The following is a 24,154-nucleotide window of genomic DNA, read 5'->3' as shown; positions in this document are numbered from 1 at the left end:
TGATGGGAAAACACTTTTACCTGTGGATGGGCATTTTAAGTTCGCATTTGGATGAAAAGTACCTTGAATGCAGCAATGGAAGGAGTTTGAGACACAAGTTATAGGGACCGGTGATTTCAGAATGAAACAGCCCTTGGGTGGCCATTCTGCTCATCATCATCTATGCTAGCTCTTTGGAAGAGCCACCCGATTAATCCCACATCAATGCTCTTCCCCCGTTGCCCTAGAAATAGTTTTTTCCTCCCAAGTGTTTATCCAGTTCTCTTTTTTTTAAAGTTGCTGCTGAATCTGCTTCTAACTCCCTTTCAGGCAGCGTCTTCCAGATCATAACAATTCTCCGTGAAATTCTGATTAAAGGGGAGGTAAATTATTACCTGTCACTTTGAACAAAACAGTGAAGGAGGTTTCACGATTGGTTCACAGCCTCTTGGATGTAGTGCAGAGTTTACAGTGGAAAACAATGCCCAACTATTAGGAGGGATGGGGGAAGAATTATTATTGATGAAGTAGGTATAGGGACATGGGTAAAGTCTGATTCATTCTAACCTTCCCAGTCAAACAATGATAAACATAGAACATAGAACATAGAAAATACAGCACAGAACAGGCCCTTCGGCCCACGATGTTGTGCCGAACCTTTGTCCTAGATTAATCATAGATTATCATTGAATTTACAGTGCAGAAGGAGGCCATTCGGCCCTTTGAGTCTGCACCAGCTCTTGGAAAGAGCACCCTACCCAAACTCAACACCTCCACCCAACACTAAGGGCAATTTGGACATTAAGGGCAATTTATCATTGGCCAATTCACCTAACCCGCACATCTTTGGACTGTGGGAGGAAACCGGAGCACCCGGAGGAAACCCACGCAGACACGGGGAGGACGTGCAGACTCCGCACAGACAATGACCCAAGCCAGAATCGAACCTGGGACCATGGAGCTGTGAAGCAATTTTGCTATCCACAATGCTACCGTGCTGCCCTTAAGAACAAATAAATCTACACTATATCATTTTCCCGTAATCCATGTACCTATCCAATAGCTGCTTGAAGGTCCCTAATGTTTCCGACTCAACTATTTCCACAGGCAGTGCATTCCATGCCCCCACTACTCTCTGGGTAAAGAACCTACCTCTGATATCCCTCCTATATCTTCCACCTTTCACCTTAAATTTATGTCCCCTTGTAATGGTGTGTTCCACCCGGGGAAAAAGTCTCTGACTGTCTACTCTATCTATTCCCCTGATCATCTTAGAAACCTGTATCAAGTCGCCCCTCATCCTTCTCCGCTCTAATGAGAAAAGGCCTAGCACCCTCAACCTTTCCTCGTAAGACCTACTCTCCATTCCAGGCAACATCCTGGTAAATCTCCTTTGCACCTTTTCCAGAGCTTCCACATCCTTCCTAAAATGAGGCGACCAGAACTGTACACAGTACTCCAAATGTGGCCTTACCAAAGTTTTGTACAGCTGCATCATCACCTCACGGCTCTTAAATTCAATCCCTCTGTTAATGAACGCGAGCACACCATAGGCCTTCTTCACAGCTCTATCCACTTGAGTGGCAACTTTCAAAGATGTATGAACATAGAACCCAAGATCTCTCTGCTCCTCCACATTGCCAAGAACTCTACCGTTAACCCTGTATTCCGCATTCATATTTGTCCTTCCAAAATGGACAACCTCACACTTTTCAGGGTTAAACTCCATCTGCCACTTCTCAGCCCAGCTCTGCATCCTATCTATTTCTCTTTGCAGCCGACAACAGCCCTCCTTACTATCCACAACTCCACCAATCTTCGTATCGTCTGCAAATTTACTGACCCACCCTTCAACTCCCTCATCCAAGTCATTAATGAAAATCACAAACAGCAGAGGACCCAGAACTGATCCCTGCGGTACGCCACTGGTAACTGGGATCCAGGCTGAATATTTGCCATCCACCACCACTCTCTGACTTCTATCGGTTAGCCAGTTCGTTATCCAACTGGCCAAATTTCCCACTATCCCATGCCTCCTTACTTTGTGCAGAAGCCTACCATGGGGAACTTTATCAAATGCCTTACTAAAATCCATGTACACTACATCCACTGCTTTACCTTCATCCACATGCTTGGTCACCTCCTCAAAGAATTCAATAAGATTTGTAAGGCAAGACCTACCCCTCACAAATCCGTGCTGACTATTCCTAATCAAGCAGTGTCTTTCCAGATGCTCAGAAATCCTATCCTTCAGTAAGTAAGTAAGACTAACTGGCCTGTAATTCCCCGGGTTATCCCTAGTTCCTTTTTTGAACAGGGGCACGACATTCGCCACTCTCCAATCCCCTGGTACCACCCCTGTTGACAGTGAGGACGAAAAGATAATTGCCAACGGCTCTGCAATTTCATCTCTTGCTTCCCATAGAATCCTTGGATATATCCCGTCAGGCCCGGGGGACTTGTCTATCCTCAAGTTTTTCAAAATGCCCAACACATCTTCCTTCCTAACAAGTATTTCCTCGAGCTTACCAATCTGTTTCACACTGTCCTCTCCAACAATATCGCCCCTCTCATTTGTAAATACAGAAGAAAAGTACTCATTCAAGACCTCTCCTATCTCTTCAGACTCAATACACAATCTCCCGCTACTGTCCTTGATCGGACCTACCCTCGCTCTAGTCATTCTCATATTTCTCACATATGTGTAAAAGGCCTTGGGGTTTTCCTTGATCCTACCCGCCAAAGATTGTTCATGCCCCCTCTTAGCTCTCCTAATCCCTTTCTTCAGTTCCCTCCTGGCTATCTTGTATCCCTCCAATGCCCTGTCTGAACCTTGTTTCCTCAGCCTTACATAAGTCACCTTATTCCTCTTAACAAGACATTCAACCTCTCTTGTCAACCATGGTTCCCTCACTCGACCATCTCTTCCCTGCCTGACAGGGACATACATATCAAGGACACGTAGCACCTGTTCCTTGAACAAGTTCCACATTTCACTTGTGTCCTTCCCTGCCAGCCTATGTTCCCAATTTATGCACTTCAATTCTTGTCTGACAACATCGTATTTACCCTTCCCCCAATTGTAAACCTTGCCCTGTTGCACGTACCTATCCCTCTCCATTACTAAAGTGAAAGTCACAGAATTGTGGTCACTATCTCCAAAATGCTCCCCCACTAACAAATCTATCACTTGCCCTGGTTCATTACCCAGTACTAAATCCAATATTGCCCCTCCTCTGGTCGGACAATCTACATACTGTGTTAGAAAAGCTTCCTGGACACACTGCACAAACACCACCCCATCCAAACTATTTGATCTAAAGAGTTTCCACTCAATATTTGGGAAGTTAAAGTCGCCCATGACTACTACCCTATGACTTCTGCACCTTTCCAAAATCCGTTTCCCAATCTGTTCTTCCACATCTCTGCTACTATTGGGGGGCCTATAGAAAACTCCTAACAAGGTGACTTTATAACTCAATTTTAATCTTTATAATTTCTTTGCTCCTTTTCAATCTTTGCGATCTGCATTGTCTTCTATTTTCTTGTATCCTTTGCAACGGAGTTGCATCTTTCAGTGGTAAACAGGCAAAAGCTTTCCTTATAGCATGCGCTGCATCTTAATACTGTTTCCTACCCAATTTCTAATAAAATAAGAATGTGAGTCACTGCTGCTGTTGAGATTGGGAATGTTTGTGATGTTCCTTGTGCATATGTAGCACATTGAACAACACGTGTGTGTATGTGTGTGTGTGTGTGTGTGTGTGTGTGTGCGCAGAGCACCGTTTTATTCTTAATGGGATGTGACTGTCGCTGGCTGGTTCACCATTTATTTCCATCCCTAATTGCCCTTAATGTGATGGTGAGCCACCTTCTTGAACCGCTGAAGTCCGTCTGGTGCCTGGAGACGGTTGGTCTAACTGAGAGGCTTGCTAGGTCATTTCGGAGGGCAGTTCAGAGTCGGCCACATTGCTGTGGGTCTGGAGTCCTATGTAGACCAGACCAGGTAAGGACTGCAGATTTCCTCCCTTAAAGGGCATTAGATGGTTTTTATTGACGACAATCAATGATAGTTTCATGGTCGCCATTACTGAGGCTGGCTTTCAATTCCAGATTTTATTAATTTATTGAATTTTAAATTCCACCAGTTGGCATAATAAGATTTGAATCCGTAATCCTGGAACATTAGTCCAGGCCTCTAAATCGACGCATGCGTGTTGAACTCTTGCAATGTGGACGTGGAGCAGATGCTTCCTCTTATGCGGCATTCTAGAACGTGAGGTCATAATCCTACAATAAGAGGGAGCAAATTGAAAACAGATTTGAGGAGAAACTACTCCCAAAGGGTTGTGAATCTGTGGAATTCGTTACCCCAGAGTGCGGTGGATGCTGGGACAGTGAGTAAATTTGAGGAGTTAGACAGATTTTTAATTGGTAATGGGTTGAAAGGTTATGGAGAACGGGCAGGACGGTGGAGCTGAGGCCAGGATGAGATCAGCCGTGATAGAATGGCGGAGCAGACCCGATGGGCCAAGTGGCCTAATTCTGCTCCCATATCTTATGATTTACCCGTGGGAGGACAGGGAGGGTTAATGGATGTAAACATGCGACCAATGTGTGCTTAACTCATTCCCCCTTTTTAAACTTGTGCATTGCCTTTTAACTTTTAGATAATTCATTGATATGGTTGCATGTATTATTAACTAACAATATTGAGAACAGTTTGGGTTTCGACTGGAGCTCGATGTGCGCTTGTGAGAGGCTGAGAAAGTATGTGTGACTGCATGAGGCATTTTGTGACAGAACAAGTGGACCGGGGTTATATGTGAGAATCCTGGAGAGCCAGGGCTTTGTTGTGTGAGAGGCACTAACCATTTGATTTAAGAAACTCACTGCATTCAATAAGTATTGTACAAAAATAAGTCCTAAAAACACAAATGTAGGATATACTCAGCAGATTAACCATAATAGAGAGAGAAATGGTTATTGTTTCAGATCAAAGAGCTTTCAATAGAACAGGGTTCTCTCTACAAATGGTGCCTGAGCTACTCAGTTTTTCCAGCATGTTCTGTTTCTCTGTCAGATTTGCAGCATCTGAGTCATTTTGCATTTGTTTTATAATAAGAGCAAGTGGTGGGGGGGGGGGGGGGGACGTGCTCTCAAAGGCAGCACTGTCACTCTGCTGTTTGTAAATGTAATGTGGAGAGAGCAGATAGATATAGACTGTTAATTTCAGCCATCTTTCTCCCTTCCCTCTGTCTCCCCTTCCCTTTTCCCGTGTCACCACATCTTTCAAATCACGGGACTGACGCTGTCCCTTCCATCTGTCTTTTCCTACCCAGAATCCCCTCAAATCCCACCATCCAGCACAAGCAGTTCGAGTTCGATGGCGGGTCTGGATGGCAGCGAGAGCAACAACAACACCCTGGTAATTGGAGCAGCTGTGGGAGGTGCGGTGCTCGTCTTGTTAAGCGGGGTCATAATCTTCATCGTCCTTCGCAAGAGGCGGCAAACCTTCAAGGGTGACTACAACACAAAGAAGCATGTCTTTGGGAATGGTTACAGTAAGGCTGGCGTCCTGCCCCCTGCTCCAGAGCACATCCCTTACCAAGAGGAATCTGATGAGGATAAAAAGCCATCTTCCATGAATGTAAGTTATGAAAATGAGAGGAAAGTTCCCCGTGATGGGGTTGATTTTGACGCAGACTCCAAGCGTCCTTACTTCACAGTCGATGAGAGTGACACACAGGAGGAGTTTGAAGACCAGACTCTCAGCTTTCAGTACCCACCGGATCTGACGGAAGACATGGTGTCGCAGAACGACGGCTCCATAATCTCAAAGAAAGAGTGGTATGTGTAATGCCAAAACTCTCGTGGTACAGGACAAATATCACTGTCCTGCCTTCCAGCACAGTTGGGTCCACTGTAAAGAACTCTGCATCAGCTAAAGTCTTAATGATTACAATGTGGTTTATTTTTTACACTTAATTAAAAATATTGTTCGAAAGACGGTGTTTTAAAAAAAACGAAACACTGATCTATATAGCACTAACTTGAGGTAAACCTCACTCATATCAGCTGGACCTTTTGTAAAAAATAAACTGATGTCTCTTCAATATACTGCGTAGACATCAGGTAACTTGTGCTAAACACTGGAATCCAATCAGGCCGCCAGCTCTTCTGTGGCTGCATTACCTTAACTGTTATTAACTTAGTCATTAATTTATAACCACTCACTAGGGCTGGACATGGCTAACAACTTACTGGTATTTGCCAGTGAGTGGTTCGATTCTCTTGGTAAGTAACTGGTGATGACATTCGATAGCAGCAGTTAATATTCCAATAAATGGGTGGGGGGGGGGACCAAATATTGATGCTGCAGCCGACAATGGGTTGTATAGCTGCACGTTCCACTAAACAATATCAATACGTGTGTAAATACCAATTATTTTTTAACTGTTCATAACACTAAAGGTCCCGTTGGGTACTTGCATCTTGGTACCTTTTGGTCGCAACTCTGCTGTCAGTTTTTTAAGCTTCTAAGTGAACTGAGTTTGCCTGCCGTAAAGATTTACTTCCCCCTCCTGAATGATGTCCTGGTTACAGTTTAACAGCATTCCTGCATGCGAACTCTCATTTCTCTAAATTCAAAATTGTTTCTGCAACGTGAATTCTGGAGCTGCCAAGGTGTGTGTCAACCCTTCCCTGCGCAATTAAATTCCTAACAAATCTCTGCCATGTTTAAAGATCTGGGTTTACTTGTTGAGTCTAGTCAGTGCATGCTTGGGAATTCTCGTAAACAAAATGTTCAGTGTGCTGCATCTTGCCTCGTCAGTCATGTGCGATAATGTATTTTTCCGATTTTTAACACCACGTTAGATTTTTAGTGTTACCTCCACCCAACTGCAATTACCCAGGCCAATCCTCTGCAATGATTTGGTAGAAGTCAAGCCAGGCAACATAGTCAGAATATTTGATGTGGGTGATCGCCAAACCTGCACGAGCCTATGGAGTAATTGTTTATGAACTTGCAGGGGTCACATATTAAGAATGAATATGAATTGGGTGAAGAAAAGCAAAATTCTACAGATACTGGATATCTGACATAAAAGCAGAAAATACTTGAAATGTTCAGCAGGTGAGGCAGTGTCTGTAAAGAGGGAGAGACACGGTTAACCTTTGGGGTCAAGGTCGTTTTCATCAGAACTAGAATTGAGTGAAGCCTACTCAAGCTGGACCCAAACATGTGTCAGCTTTCTTGAAGCCTTACCGGTAATTTATTGTCAAATCTGCACTTACTGAGCTCTGTTCCATTCATAATGCTCAACGGGTAATGTTTTATTTGAGTGGGTGTTAAGTCCCCAGTGTAGATAAACAAGAGATAATATGAAAAGTTTGTGCCTTGCGCTGCAAGATATGGATCCTCTCGCTGTGTAGGATGCTGAGCAGGACTGTTTGCCAGCTACTGGTTTAATTCCTTCCCGTTTCTTTCACCTTGCCCTTTTAATTTTGTAAAGAAATGCCGTCTGCCCCTGTTGTGGGCAGCAGGTCTGCATAATCATCACTGCACCTCCCACAGTATTAACACACTGGCATTGTGCATGGGGACACAGCTCCAGCACTTGCTATCTGACAGACACAGTACTCTCTTTGTTCAAGGAATGCGTCAACGGTAACCTTTGTTTAAAAACGCCTACAAAGTGGGTGGACAAAGTGTTACTGGTAAATAATAATTGTAACATTGTACTACCCTGGCTTCCAGGGTCCCTGACTACCATCCCAACCGGTAGATTCATACTGGCCTTGAGCTTTCTGTAATCAGAAATGCACACCCCACACTGAACAACAGTTTGTCTATTAATGTTAAAGATGAGACCCGTCAGATTCTGCACCGGCCCTTGGAAAGAGCACCCCACTTGTGCCCACGCCTCCACCATATCCCCGTAACGCCACCCAACCTTTTTTGGACACCAAGGGCAATTTAGCATGGCCAATCCACCTAACCTGCACATCTTTGGACTGTGGGAAGAAACCGGAGCACCCGGAGAAACCCACGCACACGGGGAGGACATGCAGACTCCGCACAGGCAGTGACCCAAGCTGGGAATCGAACCTGGGACCCTGGAGCTGTGAAGCAACGGTGCTAGCCACTGTGCTACAGTGCCGCCCATATTGCTATTATGTTTAAAACTGAAAATTCTGGAAATATGCAACCAATCAGGCACCGCCATCTGTGAAGGCATAAGATGTGAGAGTTTGGGAGTGCACCTTTTATCAGAACTATATTGGCATTGTGAAGGCAAAAAGCAATGTTCAAGTGTGACGCTGTTGTAATTGTGTTACTAGCCTAAACTTCCAGAGAATGTGGTACAAATGCCAGCACGGTGATTTGGATTTGCTAAAGTAAGTAAAAAGCTGAGATCAATAAATGACCAAGAGCTATCCAATTAACATAAAATCCCAACTCGTTCATTCATCCCCTTTAAGGAAGAAAATTAATTGTCCTTAACCAGTCCTGGCCACTGTGAGCCCAGCTCCACATCGGTGTGCATGATTCTGAAGTGGTCGAGCAAACAACTGCGATAAAAGCAAATTACTGCGGGTGCTGGGATCCGAAGCAAAAACGCTGGCAAAGAAATTGCTGGACAATGGCAGCAGGTCTGACAGTTTTGACAAAAGATCATCCAGATTCGAAATGTTTGCCTCCCTTCTCTCTCCACAGATGTTGTCAAACCTGCTGAGATTGTCCAGCATTTTCTGTTTTTGTAGCAAGCAGCTCCATTGTATCACACCTTTGGGCATCTGGAGGGAGTTGTGAGGTGGATGGGACTCCAAGGAGATTTAGACCGGTTTAGTGAGTGGGCAAGATCATGGCAGATGGGATATAATGCAGAAAAATGTGAAACTATTCACTTTGCTAAGAAAATGGAAGTAGACGGTATTTTTTAAATGATGAGATTGGGAGGTTTTGATGTCCAAAGGGACCTAGGTGTCCTTGTTCATTAGCCACCAAAAGCTAATGAGCAGCAAGCAGCTTGGGAGGCAAATGGTATGTCTTGAGTATTTGCAAGAGTATTTGTCTACAGGAGTAAAGATGCCTTGCTGCACTTGTATAGAGCATTTGGTGAGACTGCACCTGGAGTATTGTATACCGTTCTGGTCCCCTTTCTGAAGGAAGGTTACACTTGCCACAGAGAGAGCGCAATAAAGGTTCACCCGACTGATTCCTGGGATGAAGTGGTTGTCCCATGAGGAAAGATCGAGGAGACGGGACCTGTATTCACCAGAGTTTAGAAGATTGGGAGGTGATCTCATTGAAACATAGAAAATTCTTACAGAGCCCAACAAGATAGATGCAGGAAGGATGTTTCACTTAGCTGGGGGGATCTGGAAGCAGGCAACACAGTCTCAGAATAAGGGATAGGCCATTTAAGACTGAGATAGAGGGTGGCGAATCTTTGGAATTCTCATATCAAAGGACTGTGGAGGCTCAGTCAATGAGTACGTTCAAGACCCAGATCGAAAGATTTCCAGATAGTAAAAACATGAAGGGAAATGGGGACAGTGCGGTAAATTATCTAATTGAATGTTGGAGCATGTTCAATGGACCAAATGACCTCCTCCTGCTTCTATTTCCCAAGTTCTTGTGTTCCTAAACATCATCCTTGTCAATGCCACCCATATCCCAAGAAATAATTTTATAAATACTTGGGGAGAATAACTCATATCAGCATTTTCAGTATTTTTGCAATATACTGTGATTTGCCCAGTCACCGTCTCATTAAAATGTTTGTGCTCGTGCAATGGACATACACACTTTCCTGTTCTCATCATGGGGTAACTTGCAATTCAAGGTGGCACGTTAGTGTTGTTTGTCTTGTTTGTACATGGACCAGTGGATAACAAGTTGTGTTCAGAGTAGGCCGTTTTATATTGGAAGTATTTGATTTTGAATATGTTTTTGTAAATATTGTACTGGCTTGTTGCACATCAGTTTAATTCCTGATTCATCGTCCTGTTATCCCAGGGAAACCTGTCCTAATGGAGAGTAACTTGGGTGTATATCAATGCTTGGACCTTCCTGCATCACTTCCTCCCTTTACAGCATGTTGTATAGTGTCATTTGAAGTCTAATTAAACTTATCTAATTCACACACGTTCATAAAACTGTCCAAAACCTCTGCTCACTGAATGATCTTTCCAACAATCACTTGCATTAACTAGTTCTTGATCGTTATTAAAATAATTCTAAGGGGAAGACAGAGAGTGCAACAGAAGCCATATTGCTACACAAATCAATGTATTCCTTTGGCTAGCAGTTTGGTTATGTGTAGACACTACATCTCAGGACTTGGGGATCCCACAACCAGTGCTGTTTGGGCGCGCTTCTTTGGTTGTTTGGTTATCCTGAAACAAGTAATGCCAGTTTTCAAAACACTTTATTCTCCCTTGATCAGCCTTAAACCGAGAATGATTGTGGTAAAAAAAAAATCTGGTAATGATGTGTTCCCATCCCTTCAGCTTGAAGAATCAATGGAAATCAGCCCCAACATTCTGAATCTTGAATCCTTAGGGGAATTCATGATGGCAGCACGGTAGCACAGTGGTTAGCACAGTTGCTTCACAGGTCCAGGGTCGATTCCCGGCTTGGGTCACTGTCTGTGCGGAGTCGGCGCGTTTTCACTGCAAATCAAACATCCATTTGCATTTTGTCAATTTTAGGCTCTGTAACCAATTCATTAATTTGAGAATTTCAGGATGTGTTCACATCCCCAGTGATATGAAGAGGTGAAGCAGTAGACATTCCTTCCAGCATTCCGTGTGGAAATGTGACATGTGCTAAACTCTCTGATGCAGGACATGCTCTTCACTCTCAGTAATGCAGCTTTATTTGGGAAGGAGGTGACGCAGCAAGTTACTAAAGTGGCGAGTCTACGAATACCCTTGGAGATATAGTTCAGTTGTAGACCTGGAACAGCCGAGGGCAAAGATATATAAAGTCAGACTGGAATTTTTAAATTGTCAAATTTTAAAACAAAATCTGAGTAGTTTTCTGCAAGGATTGACCCTAATCCCTGTGCACCATAAAACCTGACAAGCACATCCTCAGATCCCATAAAATTGGCATTCAGGCACCAAAACCTCCTCTCTCAGCACCCACCAAGGTATTGCTGCTTATTTTTATTGTCCTGTTTGCACCTAGCAAAGAGCATCCACTGGTCACTGGAACCTTACCACAGCAAAGCCAATCCATCAATATCCCAAACTGGCTGGCGCTCAATCTGATCGGGGAAATGTTCCTTCTGCTTGCTGAATGCTGAGTTTGGATGCAAGTGTATGATGTGTTTGAATTATTTTCTGTGATGCCTGGCCTTGGGGATTAGAATATCATTACACTCTCTCTCGCCCTCCAGTTACAGAACTCTCAACCCAATCACAGTCTGCCATTGTGCACTAGCATGACATTTCCATTTCCTCATGGCACATTCATTCAGGATGAGGAGAGATAAAGTAGCCATGCATGGGTGTTTTGAACTGCAAGGTGTCACGGTTACATTTAAATCTCCCCAGTTTGATGCTGCCTTGGGATTTACTGTGTCCGTTGAATCATGTTAACTATTGTGCAAATACAACCATTTTTGTAAAGTGTTTTGTGTAATTGTTTTGTACAATGTTGCAATCTGTTTTATTGGGCTGCTTTCTTGTTGATTCTCTTTATACCGATTCTCTGGTTCGTCCGTGGATCTTGCCTGCTCTGTTATGTGCCCAAGTGTGTGAAATGTTCAAAATCTTATTTGGGGGAGGGTACCTCTTTTTTTAAAATAAAATTTCAAATGGAAATCCCTTTGGTTTTGCCGCTTTTATTTTCCTGTTGGTTCCGATCTAGTTCTTTATTCTGGGTCTTGTCGCATTGCTTCCAGTCCAAAGAGGATTAGACCAAGAGTCTTGTCATTGGAACATGAACACTGATTTTTCTTCTCTTTCAGCCTTCCGAAGCTCACTCTCGGTCAGTACTGAGGGAGTGCAGCACTGGCAGATGTGTACTATTTTGGGTGGTACATTAAACCAAGGCTTCTGTGAGAAGAGCCCATGGCGCTACTTCGAAAAAGGGCAGGAGAATTCTTCCTGGCATCTTGGGGCCAATATCTGTCCTTTATTGAGCATCTCTTAAACAGATGCAAAAGCAGAAAATGCTGGAAAATCTCAGCAGGCCATGCAGCATCTGTGGAGAGAGAAACGGAGTTGGCATTTTGAGGATGAATGTCTCTTCGCTTGGTTTGGGTTCCGTTTCACACGTGGCCACCTCACGTCTAGGTGTTGAGAACCCATTACTGTCCTTGCCCACACCGGAGGAAACCCACGCAGACACGGGGAGAACGTGCAAACTCCACACAGTCACCCAAGGCAGGTCCCTGGTGCTGTGAGGCAGCAGTGCTAACCACTGTACTGCCCAGTGAGTGGCACATTAGAGAGTGTCTCATGGATTCTCTTTCTACTTGACCCACTTCAACTTTTTTCTGCAGAGGGTGAAGTGGAATGGGAATCCATTAGACACTCTCTTCTTGACCCCCTCCTCACCCCCCCATTCTCTTCCTCCACCTCCCATTGACCAATCCATGGAGCACTGAAACCAACTCCCGTGCCTCCATCAACTCCGCATAAAGAAATTACACTATGGCTCAATGCTGAAGGTTGTGATCTTATGCCCCAAGCATGGAGCGAGTTCATAGAATGGTACAGCACTGAAGAAGGCCATCGTCTCCATCATACCTGTGCCAGTTCTTTGATGTCGTTGTCCAACTGGTGCCCCTCCCCTGCACTTTCCCCTAAACCCAGAATATGTTTCCCTTTGTGAATTTATCCAACTATCCATGTGTGTGTGAGAACGAGGTACACAATGTGCTTTATTTCCAGATGTAACTCTGTGTTGTATATCCACACTTGGAACACCTATGTTAACAGGTATGCTGCAAAGTCTAACTCTGAATTGAGGTCAGTGTTCTGCAGAAAAGGGGTGAAAAGCTGATGATGCAGGAGGAAACTGGTCACTGTCTGGATATTAACATCGCCAGGAATGGTAGAAATGTTACACCTTCTGGATTCTATTATTGGTGGAAGGGAACTGTGCTAATGTTGGGTTTGCACAGAGATTGCAGCTGACCAGCGAACAATTCCATTTATAGTCCCAGCCTTGTATTATAAGAAGATACCTGTAGTTACTGAAGAAAAATGACACGATGAAGGCCACAGCTAATATCTCTGCTCTATAAGGCAAGTTCTAGAATCTCCCGACATTGTTCTGCATTGACTCTCAAACTGCAGTCTATTGAGGCTTGATTTCAACTCCAATATTTTAAAAGGTAAAGTTCATCTCGCAGTTTATCAACAAGCTCCTAATAAATCGCAGTTCACCAGAATATTGAGGTGTCTGGTGAAGTTCTGAATGATTAATTGTCCTTTTACATCCTGGATCGATGAATAACCTACCATTCAGGGACTAATGGTGTAATTAGATGATGAGACTGTCCTTTCACCTCGGGGGCCCTGATTTCCAATCTAATGGGATGGCGATGTCCTCTTCTGTCACGACAAGTTGTACATCAAATTTTTTAAAAATTACTTTATCAGAGTTCAGAGGTTAGCCAGCGCTCAGAGTGTGGACAGGGGCAAACTCCCAATCCTGCTCCTTGCCTGCTCCAAAATCCAATTCAAATTGAATCCAATTCATGGTCCCCACAAGAGAGACATACCAGATCCAGGCATTACACCTGACCTCACGTTCATCTTATACCAAAAGGCCGAGAAGCGATACATCTAATGGTTTAGAGTCAATATTCCAAAACACATAGTCACAGTAAAGAACTCTCTGGAATGTGGCAATTCCACAGAGAACTGGTATGGGACATAGAAATAACAGAGTGCTAGAGTTCAGTGTTCTCAGAGCTACAAATATTGATGGGACAGTGTACAGAGAACTTTACTCTGTATCTAACCACATGCTGTACATGCCCTGTGGATTTTTGACCAGTATGTTTCAAAATAAATCTATCTTGATTTGCTGGTTCTGACACTCTATTGCATACAACTTGGCTTTAAAAATATATACTGTTCAATACATGTTTGGTTTTATCAGCTGTTGTAGAGTATTCCTGCCTCAGTCTTCACTCAGTTAACTACCGAAGAGCGGAGGGGATGTGTAAAGTTTCATATCCAGCTGGCACACCTGTTGCTACCGTTAGCTTGGTGACCCCCTGGAGAGAGGAGTAAAGCAACTGGGTATCCGTTAGGCAGGAGAGGCCGTTTAAGCTTAAATCCTGCCTAGCTGGAAGTGAACCGTTTATTTTTGATGGGGGGGGGGGGGGGGGGGGGGTTAATTTACCTACATCCTCCTGAAGTTTCTCTTTGAAGTATCCAAAATGTTGTACTTATTGTAATTCCGTTGCTGACCCATATAAGAGGGGCAGCACGGTAGCATTGTGGATAGCACAATTGCTTCACAGCTCCAGGGTCCCAGGTTCGATTCTGGCTTGGGTCACTGTCTGTGCGGAGTCTGCACATCCTCCCCGTGTGTGCGTGGGTTTCCTCCGGGTGCTCCGGTTTCCTCCCACAGTCCAAAGATGTGCAGGTTAGGTGGATTGGCCATGATAAAGTGCCCTTAGTGTCCAAAATTGCCCTTAGTGTTGGGTGGGGTTGCTGGGTTATGGGGATAGGGTGGAGGTGTTGACCTTGGGTAGGGTGCTCTTTCCAAGAGCCGGTGCGGACTCGATGGGCCGAATGGCCTCCTTCTGCACTGTAAATTCTATGATAAACTCCTATACAGGTGCGGTAAATCTGAAATAATAACAGAAAATGCTTAATGCCTGTCGAGAGGGCCACAGAGTTACCGTTTCAGATCGACGACCTCAGAACATTTAATTCTGTTTTGTTGTCCAGTGTCCTTGGGAATGACACAACATTGTGGACGCTGGACATAGCTGTAAGATTGCCCTGTCTCCGTGCTTTGCCCGCAGCCCACGACTTGCGGTCTCCCACCTACTTCACGAGGATATTTATCTGACGTTTTCCACTTGCCATCTAGTGTAAGTTTCCACAAACTAAAGTGATCACAACTGCATGTGATCAGCAAGATAGCTTTCATCTGTGGGGATATAGTGGGAAATAATCTTCATTATTCCCCTGTGGTTTAGTTAAAGGTGTAACTGTATTTCACAGAGTTGATGCCAGATGGTGTAGAGACCTCTGCCAACCACATCTATCTCGAGTAGGCACCCAAATCAAGAAATGGTCCTAACTGTAAGTGTTAATTACAAAGGCACCATTTAAAATGTCTTCAACACATTGTGTTTCTCAGGCAGTTCAGTAAGTCTTTACCCTCTACTTGTTGAGTTAAACGCCTCTGTTCATTTCAGGCAAAGATTGAAACTCCGTTTCAATCAGCTGTTCACACCCGCTTAGTGTGATTGTGCAAAGCGGCAAGATTCCTGATGTAACTGGGAACAGGAAGGGTAAAGTGTTTGATGAACAGAGAGCGCCTGTTTTTCTGAATAAATATTTGACTTTTTGATTTGAGGTCTGAGCAGCAGATCGAGTCTGCTTGAAGAAGTGACGTTGGCTGAAATCAGCAGGGCCTTTCCAATGGGTAAGTACAGGGTAAGCACTTACTGAACTGCACAATAGATCCAGTGCACGCTACACTATAAGCAGAGTCTCCAATCAAAGTCATGGAACATTTGTTAATTCAGTTTGCCCAATATAGATTATTGTCCATGTTAAACATGGATGGTGGCAATGGGGATTCCATTTACATCATTCAGGCCATGGATTTGTTTCCTCTGGTGGCTGGTGGACTCTTATTGATTGATATCAATAACAAAGCAGCCGCTTCATTGACACGCCTTCCACAACATCCAATCCCTCCCACCGACACACAGTGGCAGCCGTGTGTACCATCTATAAGATGCACTGCAGGAACTCACCAAGGTTCCTTAGGCAGCACCTTCCAACCCACGACCACTCCCATCTAGAAAGACAAGGGCAGCAGATACCTGGGAACCCCACCACCTGGAGGTTCCCCTTCAAGTCACTCACCACCCTGACTTGGAAATATATCGCCGTTCCTTCACTGTCGCTGGGTTAAAATCCTGGAATCCCCCCACTAACAGCACTGTGGGTGTACCTACACCACATGGATTCCATCGATGCCCACATTCGTAGTAATTTTATTATTTGGTAGCATGGACATTCGAGGATGTATTGGGGATGAAATGCTAACCTACATGGGGAACTATGTATGCCAACCTCCGAATGACATTGGAAGCATGTGCAACCCTGAGAGGTGAAGTTTGTGATATCGGATCCGGGTTTACATCCGATTCGGACTATATATCTCAGAAGAGGCAATCATATCAAGACCATATGACCCAGACCTACAGGGTCAGTGACATTTAAAACCCACAGATCTTAGGATGAGTTGTTTCATGCAGTTGTTCATCCTTTGTATAATTTAATTAAAAGGTAACACGCAGAATTTAGAATTCTCTCAGGTTTCAGTCTGTTCAAATATCAACCACAGCAGGAACAGCTCTGACTGTGTAACGCCTTCAATAAAGTGTCACCTTGTGAGCCCTTCTCCCAGAGAAGTGTTTAGTAAACACGCAAAACGGTTTCCATGGAAATACAGTTGCAAAATTATTATGCAGATTGTCAACAAATGCAATTTATCCTCCTTTCTGATTCATTCTTTCTCTCTACTGACGTCTCTCCCCTTCTATCTTGTTTCCCCATTTTCTCTCCTCTCTTTTCCCTCACTCTCTACCTCATTCTCCCATAATTCCCCTCTCCTTGTCTCTCTTCCTTGCTGTCTATCTCTTCTGCTTTCCCATTCTCTTCCTCTCTTTCTGTCCCTGAATTTGTTAGCTTTAGAAACAGGGGTACGGGGGAAGGCGCTGAGCCAAAATGCTCGTGTGGGAGAGCCACTGCACGACGGGCCGAATGGCCTCTGACACCGTAACAATTCTGTGGGCACAGTTTGTCTTTGAAGGTTATAAATAATGGCTTTGGCAGTAGCTGATGAAATCAGCTCTTTACCACTGCGTTCGCACCACTGTAAGCACCGGAGTGTCGCACCAATCTGTCCACAGTGAAGTCCACGATGGTGAGCTTCAACGATTGGCGATGGGACCAGTTAGTCCTGTGACCTGGGTTTAAGTCCACTTAAAACTGGTTTAATAAATCATAACCACGAGGCAGAGGTAATAATAATGAGGTGAATGCTCATCATGCCCCATTTTCCCTAATTATGTCTCCCATGTTCTGCTGAAGATGTTGCCCCATAACGGCCCCTGTGTGGGGTCCCCTCCCCAGTCCATTGCCAACAGGTTACTTGATGATGGAGTCCAGGGTCTTGTGTGTTGCTTGTTCTACACCATGGGCGGGATTTACCATCCAACCCGCCGCGTGTTTTTCGGCAGTGGAGGCGGCCCGCCAGCGGGGTTTACTGACCCTGCCGTTGTCAACGGGATTTCCCAGCGACTGCGCCCCTCGTTTCCGGGAAACCCGTGCGCCGGGGTGAGATGGAATTTCCCGCTGGTGAGAACAGCCGGTAGATCGCGCCCACGGCGCTGCACGTGTTTACCTGGCAATGTAGCAAGGGAGTTTGTACATATGCCTTGCGGACGTGGTAGAGATGTTAAACTGAGACCCCCTCAGGTGGGTAAAAAGATGCCGTAGCCACTAGTGGAGGAAGAATAAGAGAGTTCTCCCCAGGTGTCTAGATTTATCCCTCAAACAACCTCATTTAAAATGGATTCTTTGCCCACCACACTGCTATTGTGGGATCTCGTGCACAAGTTGGCTACTGCGTTTCCTCCTTACAGCATTTTGAAATGTACATCAATGGTGTGAAGCATTTTGGGGCTTCCTGTGGTGATGAAAAAAGCTATAGAAATACGAGTCTTAAACTGAACCAGTTAGTGATCCGTAGCACTGAGCTTTTGATTATAAAGTTACGTGTTGTACGGCAGGATGCATCTGGAAGGTGCTCGTGGACTTTGGCGCTCCAGAGCCCTATTACATGAAAGGCATTCATTTGATTCACCAACAATTAAAGCAGACATTTTCATCACTGACAGGCTGCTGACATCATTCTTCTGGTTCTGGGGAGATATTCCCGGCTTCAGTGTGACAAGAGATTTTGCAGATTGGCTGAAGAGGGACAACATAAGCAGATTACTACGCCTCCGATCCCTGACTATCGAGAAAAACATATTGGTGCGTGAACCCTTTCCCTGTGTTCACCTGGGCAGCCTGGTCCTCTGCAGTGTCTTTGCAGTGTTCACCTGGGCAGTCTGCAGTGTTCACCTGGGCAGCCTGGTCCTCGGCAATGTCTGCAGTGTTCACCTGGGTATCCTGGTGCTCTGCAGTGTTCACCTGGGCAGTCTGCAGTGTTCACCTGGGCAGCCTGGTCCTCTACAGTGTCTTTGCGGTGTTCACCTGGGTAGCCTGGTCCTCTGCAGTGTCTTTACAGTGTTCACCTAGGTAGCCTGGTCCTCTGCAGTGCCTTTACAGTGTTCACCTAGGTAGCCTGGTCCTCTACAGTGTCTTTGCGGTGTTCACCTGGGTAGCCTGGTCCTCTGCAGTGTCTTTACAGTGTTCACCTAGGTAGCCTAGTGCTCTGCAATGTCTTTGCAGTGTTCACCTAGGTAGCCTGGTCCTCTGCAGTGTCTTTGCAGTGTTCACCTGGACAGCCTGGTCCTCTGCAGTGTCTTTGCAGTGTTCACCTGGGCAGTCTGCAGTGTTCACCTGGGCAGCCTGGTCCTCTGCAGTGTCTTTGCAGTGTTCACCTGGGCAGTCTGCAGTGTTCACCTGGGCAGCCTGGTCCTCTGCAATGTCTTTGCAGTGTTCACCTGGGTAGCCTGGTCCTCTGCAGTGTTCACCTGGGCAGCCTGGTCCTCTACAGTGTCTTTGCGGTGTTCACCTGGGCAGTCTGCAGTGTTCACCTGGGCAGTCTGGTCCTCTACAGTGTCTTTGCAGTATTTCCCTGGGCAGTCTTCAGTGTTCATCTGGGCAGTCAGCAGTATTCCCCTGGGCAGTCTGGTCCTCTGCAGTGTCTTTGCAGTGTTCACCTGGGCAGTCTGCAGTGTTCACCTGAGCAGTCTGCAGTGTTCACCTGGGAAGCCTCGTCCTCTGACAGTGTCTTTGCAGTGTTCACCTGGGCAGTCTGCAGTGTTCACCTGGGTAGAATCATAGAAGTTTACAGCATGGAAACAGGCCCTTCAGCCCAACCAGTCCATGCCGCCCAGTTTTTACCATTAAGCTAGTCCCAGTTGCCCGCACTTGGCCCATAACCCTCTATACCCATCTTACCCATGTAACTATCTAAATGTTTTTTAAAAGACACAGTGTTCACCTAGGTAGCCTGGTCCTCTGCAATGTCTTTGCAGTGTTCACCTGGGTAGCCTGGTCCTCTGCAGTGTTCACCTGGGCAGTCTGCAGTGTTCACCTGGGCAGCCTGGTCCTCTACAGTGTCTTTGCGGTGTTCACCTGGGCAGTCTGCAGTGTTCACCTGGGCAGTCTGGTCCTCTACAGTGTCTTTGCAGTATTCCCCTGGGCAGTCTTCAGTGTTCATCTGGGCAGTCAGCAGTATTCCCCTGGGCAGTCTGGTCCTCTGCAGTGTCTTTGCAGTGTTCACCTGGGCAGTCTGCAGTGTTCACCTGAGCAGTCTGCAGTGTTCACCTGGGAAGCCTCGTCCTCTGACAGTGTCTTTGCAGTGTTCACCTGGGCAGTCTGCAGTGTTCACCTGGGTAGAATCATAGAAGTTTACAGCATGGAAACAGGCCCTTCGGCCCAACCAGTCCATGCCGCCCACTTTTTACCATTAAGCTAGTCCCAGTTGCCCGCACTTGGCCCATAACCCTCTATACCCATCTTACCCATGTAACTATCTAAATGTTTTTTAAAAGACACAGTGTTCACCTAGGTAGCCTGGTCCTCTGCAGTGTCTTTGCAGTGTTCACCTGGGCAGTCTGGTCCTCTGCAGTGTCTTTGCAGTGTTCACCTGGGCAGCCTGGTCCTCTGCAGTGTCTTTGCAGTGTTCACCTGGGCAGTCTGCAGTGTTCACCTGGGCAGCCTGGTCCTCTGCAATGTCTTTGCAGTGTTCACCTGGGTAGCCTGGTCCTCTGCAGTGTTCACCTGGGCAGTCTGCAGTGTTCACCTGGGCAGCCTGGTCCTCTACAGTGTCTTTGCGGTGTTCACCTGGGCAGTCTGCAATGTTCACCTGGGCAGCCTGGTCCTCTACAGTGTCTTTGCAGTATTCCCCTGGGCAGTCTTCAGTGTTCATCTGGGCAGTCTACAGTGTTCATCTGGGCAGTCTTCAGTGTTCATCTGGGCAGCCTGGTCCTCTGCAGTGTCTTTGCAGTGTTCACCTGGGCAGTCTGCAGTGTTCACCTGAGCAGTCTGCACTGTTCACCTGGGTAGCCTGGTCCTCTGCAGTGTATTTGCAGTGTTCACCTGGACAGTCTGCAGTGTTCACCTGAGCCGTCTGCAGTGTTCACCTGGGCAGCCTGGTCCTCTGCAGTGTCTTTGCAGTATTCCCCTGGACAGTCTACAGTGTTCCCCTGGGCAGTCTGCAGTATTCACCTGGGCAGTCTGCAGTATTCACCTGGGCAGCCTGGTCCTCTGCAGTGTCTTTGCAGTGTTCACCTGGGCAGCCTGGTCCTCTGCAGTGTATTTGCAGTGTTCACCTGGGCAGTCTGCAGTGTTCACCTGGCCAGCCTGGTCCTCTGCAGTGTCTTTGCAGTGTTCACCTGGGCAGCCTGGTCCCCTGCAGTGTCTTTGTAGTGTTCACCTGGGTAGCCTGGTCCTCTACAGTCTCTTTGCAGTGTTCACCTGAACAGTCTGCAGTGTTCACCTGGGCAGCCTGGTCCTCTGCAGTGTCTTTGCAGTATTCCCCTGGGCAGTCTACAGTGTTCCCCTGGGCAGTCTACAGTGTTCACCTGGGCAGTCTGCAGTGTTCACCTGGGCAGCCTGGTCCTCTGCAGTGTCTTTGCAGTGTTCACCTGGGCAGCCTGTTCCTCTGCAGTGTCTTTACAGCTCCTTTACATGGAAATTATTCACTGTAAAATCCACACACTTGGTGTTAGTACTGTATTTCAGAATTGCTTTGGAAATTGGACCAAACATCTTAATAATAATCTCTTATTGTCACAAGTCGGCTTCAATTAAGTTACTGTGGAAAGCCCCTAGTCGCCACATTCCGGCGCCTGTTCGGGGAGGCTGGTACGGGAATTGAACCCGCGCTGCTGGCCTTGTTCTGTATACAAGACAGCTATTTAGCCCACTGTGCTAAACCAGCCGCTAACCCTAACCCAAGTTGTTTACTGCAAAGCCCAACGTGCAAAAGTGGCACTGACTAGTTTTATCATTTAGTTTTAGCTTTATTTTGGAGAAAGACTTGGATTTATTTGGTTTCATTCAACTCGGAGAGCGGCTCAAATGCTACCAATCTTCAAGTCCCACAATTACTTGAGAACAAAAAACGATGTTGACACTCCCAAAGCAGCACTGAGGGTGAACAGTGTTGTCAGAAATGCTGGGCGGGATTCTCTGGTCTCCGATGCCGAAATCGCGTTCAGCGAATGGCCGGAGAATCCACGTTGGCACCGAAGTTTAGGAGTACCCCGTGCACCATCGGGACAGCCTCAGGACGTTACCTGAGACACCCCCCCCCCCCCGATGCTAAACCCCCCATGGGCCGAGTTCCCGACAGCGTTGGTCGCATATGGTATTTATTTTCGGTAACTGGGATTGGCGACTGCGAACTAAGTCCAGCGCCGCCACAGTCGGGAGGGCGGGGTGGAGCCGATCCGTGGACAGGTGGGCTTTGGCGGGGGCTGGGGGCACTAATGAAGGGTGGTCCGGGGGTGGCGAAAGGGGGGCACTATTTAGCAGGCCGTGGTCCATGCGCGGCCAACGCCATGTTGCACGCGTGCCTGCTAGCCCCCCCCACCAGATGGAATCGGTGGCTGTTATGCGCCGTTTTCCGGCCGTAAAATGCCACTGTTCCCACGCCGGCGTCAGCACTTCATCTCGGAATCGGAGAATCTAGCTCGCTGGATTCAGATGAGACGTTAATTAAGCTTGCCCTCCTCGGAGCACCATTTGAAGAAGAGTTAGGGAGTACTTCCTGGCGTCCTGGTCAATATTTATCAGTGTCGCTAAAGAGACTATCTGGTCATTGTTACCTTGTTAGTGGGAATTTGCTGAAATTGGTCATTGTGTTTCCTACATTACAACAGCTACATTTTAACGGTGCCTTATTGGGTGTAAAGCACTCGGAGAGGTCCTAAGGCAAAAGGTGCTATATAAATACAACGTCCTTATCATTGCAGCAAATTAAGCAGTTTTGAAGGATAGTCACCGATGTAACGGAGGAAAGGCAGAAACCGATTTATTTACAGCAGCTTCCTATAAACAGCAGTGTGATAATGAACAGATGATCGGTTTGAATTGTTGGTTCAGTTGATCACCATCTGGAAAACGTGCTTTCTAACAAATACTATTCCTAGTCAGAACAATCAGATTGTTATTCACTGTCCATAGTATGAGGTCAGTGTAGGTGGTAATCAAGGTCTATCATGGGAAATGTGAGAGAATCACCACTGGATGAATTCCGTGTTTTGGTATTCCTTTCATGATGAAAGGTATTGGGAAAGATCAGGATGAATTCAGTTTGCTTTTAGCACTTTTCAACAGCCAGAGGTCTGAGGATTATGTTCCACTTTTATTCAAAATCCATGGTGCATAGTGTAAGGGTAACGTACTCCATGGAGTTGTATTCTACTCAAAAGACTTCTGGTAGCATTCAGTATGTTACAGTTTTAAAAATAAATCCCAAGTGCACTTTGTATTATCTTCAGAAGGAAGCTTCTGTAATGAGGGGTCGAGCGTTGAGCTCAGTCCGCAGACGTCAGTAATGTTCTGGACTTGTCAGGGAGCTAGGCTGTGGCATTACCATTTCAAAGTTAAAGAGATTCCCTCATAATTTTGTGCTGTCAAAGAATCAATGAAGTGTTGGAGTCCAAAGGATGTGCAGGTTAGGTGGATTTGCCACGCTAAATTGCCCCTTGGTGTCCAAAAGGTTAGGTGGGGGTTACAGGGATAAGGTGGAGTTGTGGGCCTTGGTAGTGTGCTCTTTCCAAGGGTCGGTGCAGACTCGATCGGCCGAATGGCCGCCTTCTGCAGTGTAGGGGTTCGATGAACTTTGAATCCAATGTTTTTGTAAGGTCCATTTGTAGCTTAGAACACTGTACAGCTTTATTTGATATTTTACACCATCTGCATCCAGCAGAAACCTTTGCAGCCTTTACACAAAAAAAGGAGGAGAGATCACAATGCTCAGGATTAGAACAAAACAGCAAATCTATGGAATGGGTTTAAATCACATGTCCTCTGGCCAAGGGAGCAGGTTTCCTTGTAGTTTCAATACCAGTTGTTTTACTAACAGACGTCCCAAAAGTAACCAGTTGCATTCTATGTAGTTCTGACTTCTATTGAGCTTCGATTACCTCTTTATCTTCAATAGACCTTTGCAAATACCAATTTCTTTTTAAAATTTCCAATTAAGGGGCAATTTAGCGTGGCCAATCCACCTACTCTGCACATCTTTTTGGGTTGTGGGGGTGAGACCCACGCAGACAGGGGGAGAATGTGCAAACTCCACGCGGACAGTGACCCGGAGCTGGGATCGAACCCAGGCCCTCAGCGCCGTGAGGCAGCAGTGTAAACCACTGGGCCACCGTGCTGCCCAGGTACCAATTTTAACAGACCAGAATAATGAAAGATAAATAGAGAGGGAGCAGATTTGGGTTTTGAACATTTCAGAACTGACGTATTGACAATTGGATTCAGGGAAACACTGCATGCACAGGCACATTTATGTACTGCCTTTCACAACCTCAGGATATCCCAATTAAATACATTTGAAGTGTAGTTACTGTTGTAATGTAGCAAACGTGGTAGCCAATATGCCCAGAGCAAGATCCTGCAAACAGCGATGTATTTATTACTGGATAAGTATTGGTCAGGCCTCTAGGGATAATTCCCCTGCCGTTCTGCGATATAGCGCTGTGGGATCTTGTACATCCACCTGAGCAGCAAAGCAGAGGCTTGGTTTAAT

The 24,154-nt window shown here is 46.0% G+C and overlaps 1 protein-coding gene across 11 annotated transcripts in view; it reads left to right on the top strand.

Annotated features, from left to right (window-relative positions):
• Nucleotides 1-24,154, top strand: part of LOC140398116 (nectin-1-like) — a 574,692-nt gene that overhangs the window by 208,121 nt on the left and 342,417 nt on the right. Inside the window, exon 6 of one of the 11 annotated variants that reach the window (XM_072486379.1) lies at nucleotides 5,322-11,820. The exons of the other annotated variants lie outside the window; for them this stretch is intronic. Coding sequence (XP_072342480.1) covers nucleotides 5,322-5,839 — 518 coding nt within the window. The 3' untranslated portion in view covers nucleotides 5,840-11,820. Of the gene's footprint in view, nucleotides 1-5,321; nucleotides 11,821-24,154 lie in introns of those variants that run through there. 11 annotated transcript variants of the gene reach the window in all.

The sequence above is a fragment of the Scyliorhinus torazame genome, chromosome 21 (assembly GCF_047496885.1).
Source record: "Scyliorhinus torazame isolate Kashiwa2021f chromosome 21, sScyTor2.1, whole genome shotgun sequence".
Taxonomy (NCBI): domain Eukaryota; kingdom Metazoa; phylum Chordata; class Chondrichthyes; order Carcharhiniformes; family Scyliorhinidae; genus Scyliorhinus; species Scyliorhinus torazame.
The sequence above is the reverse complement of the archived record's forward strand: the minus strand, read 5'-3'. Positions and strand labels throughout refer to the sequence as shown.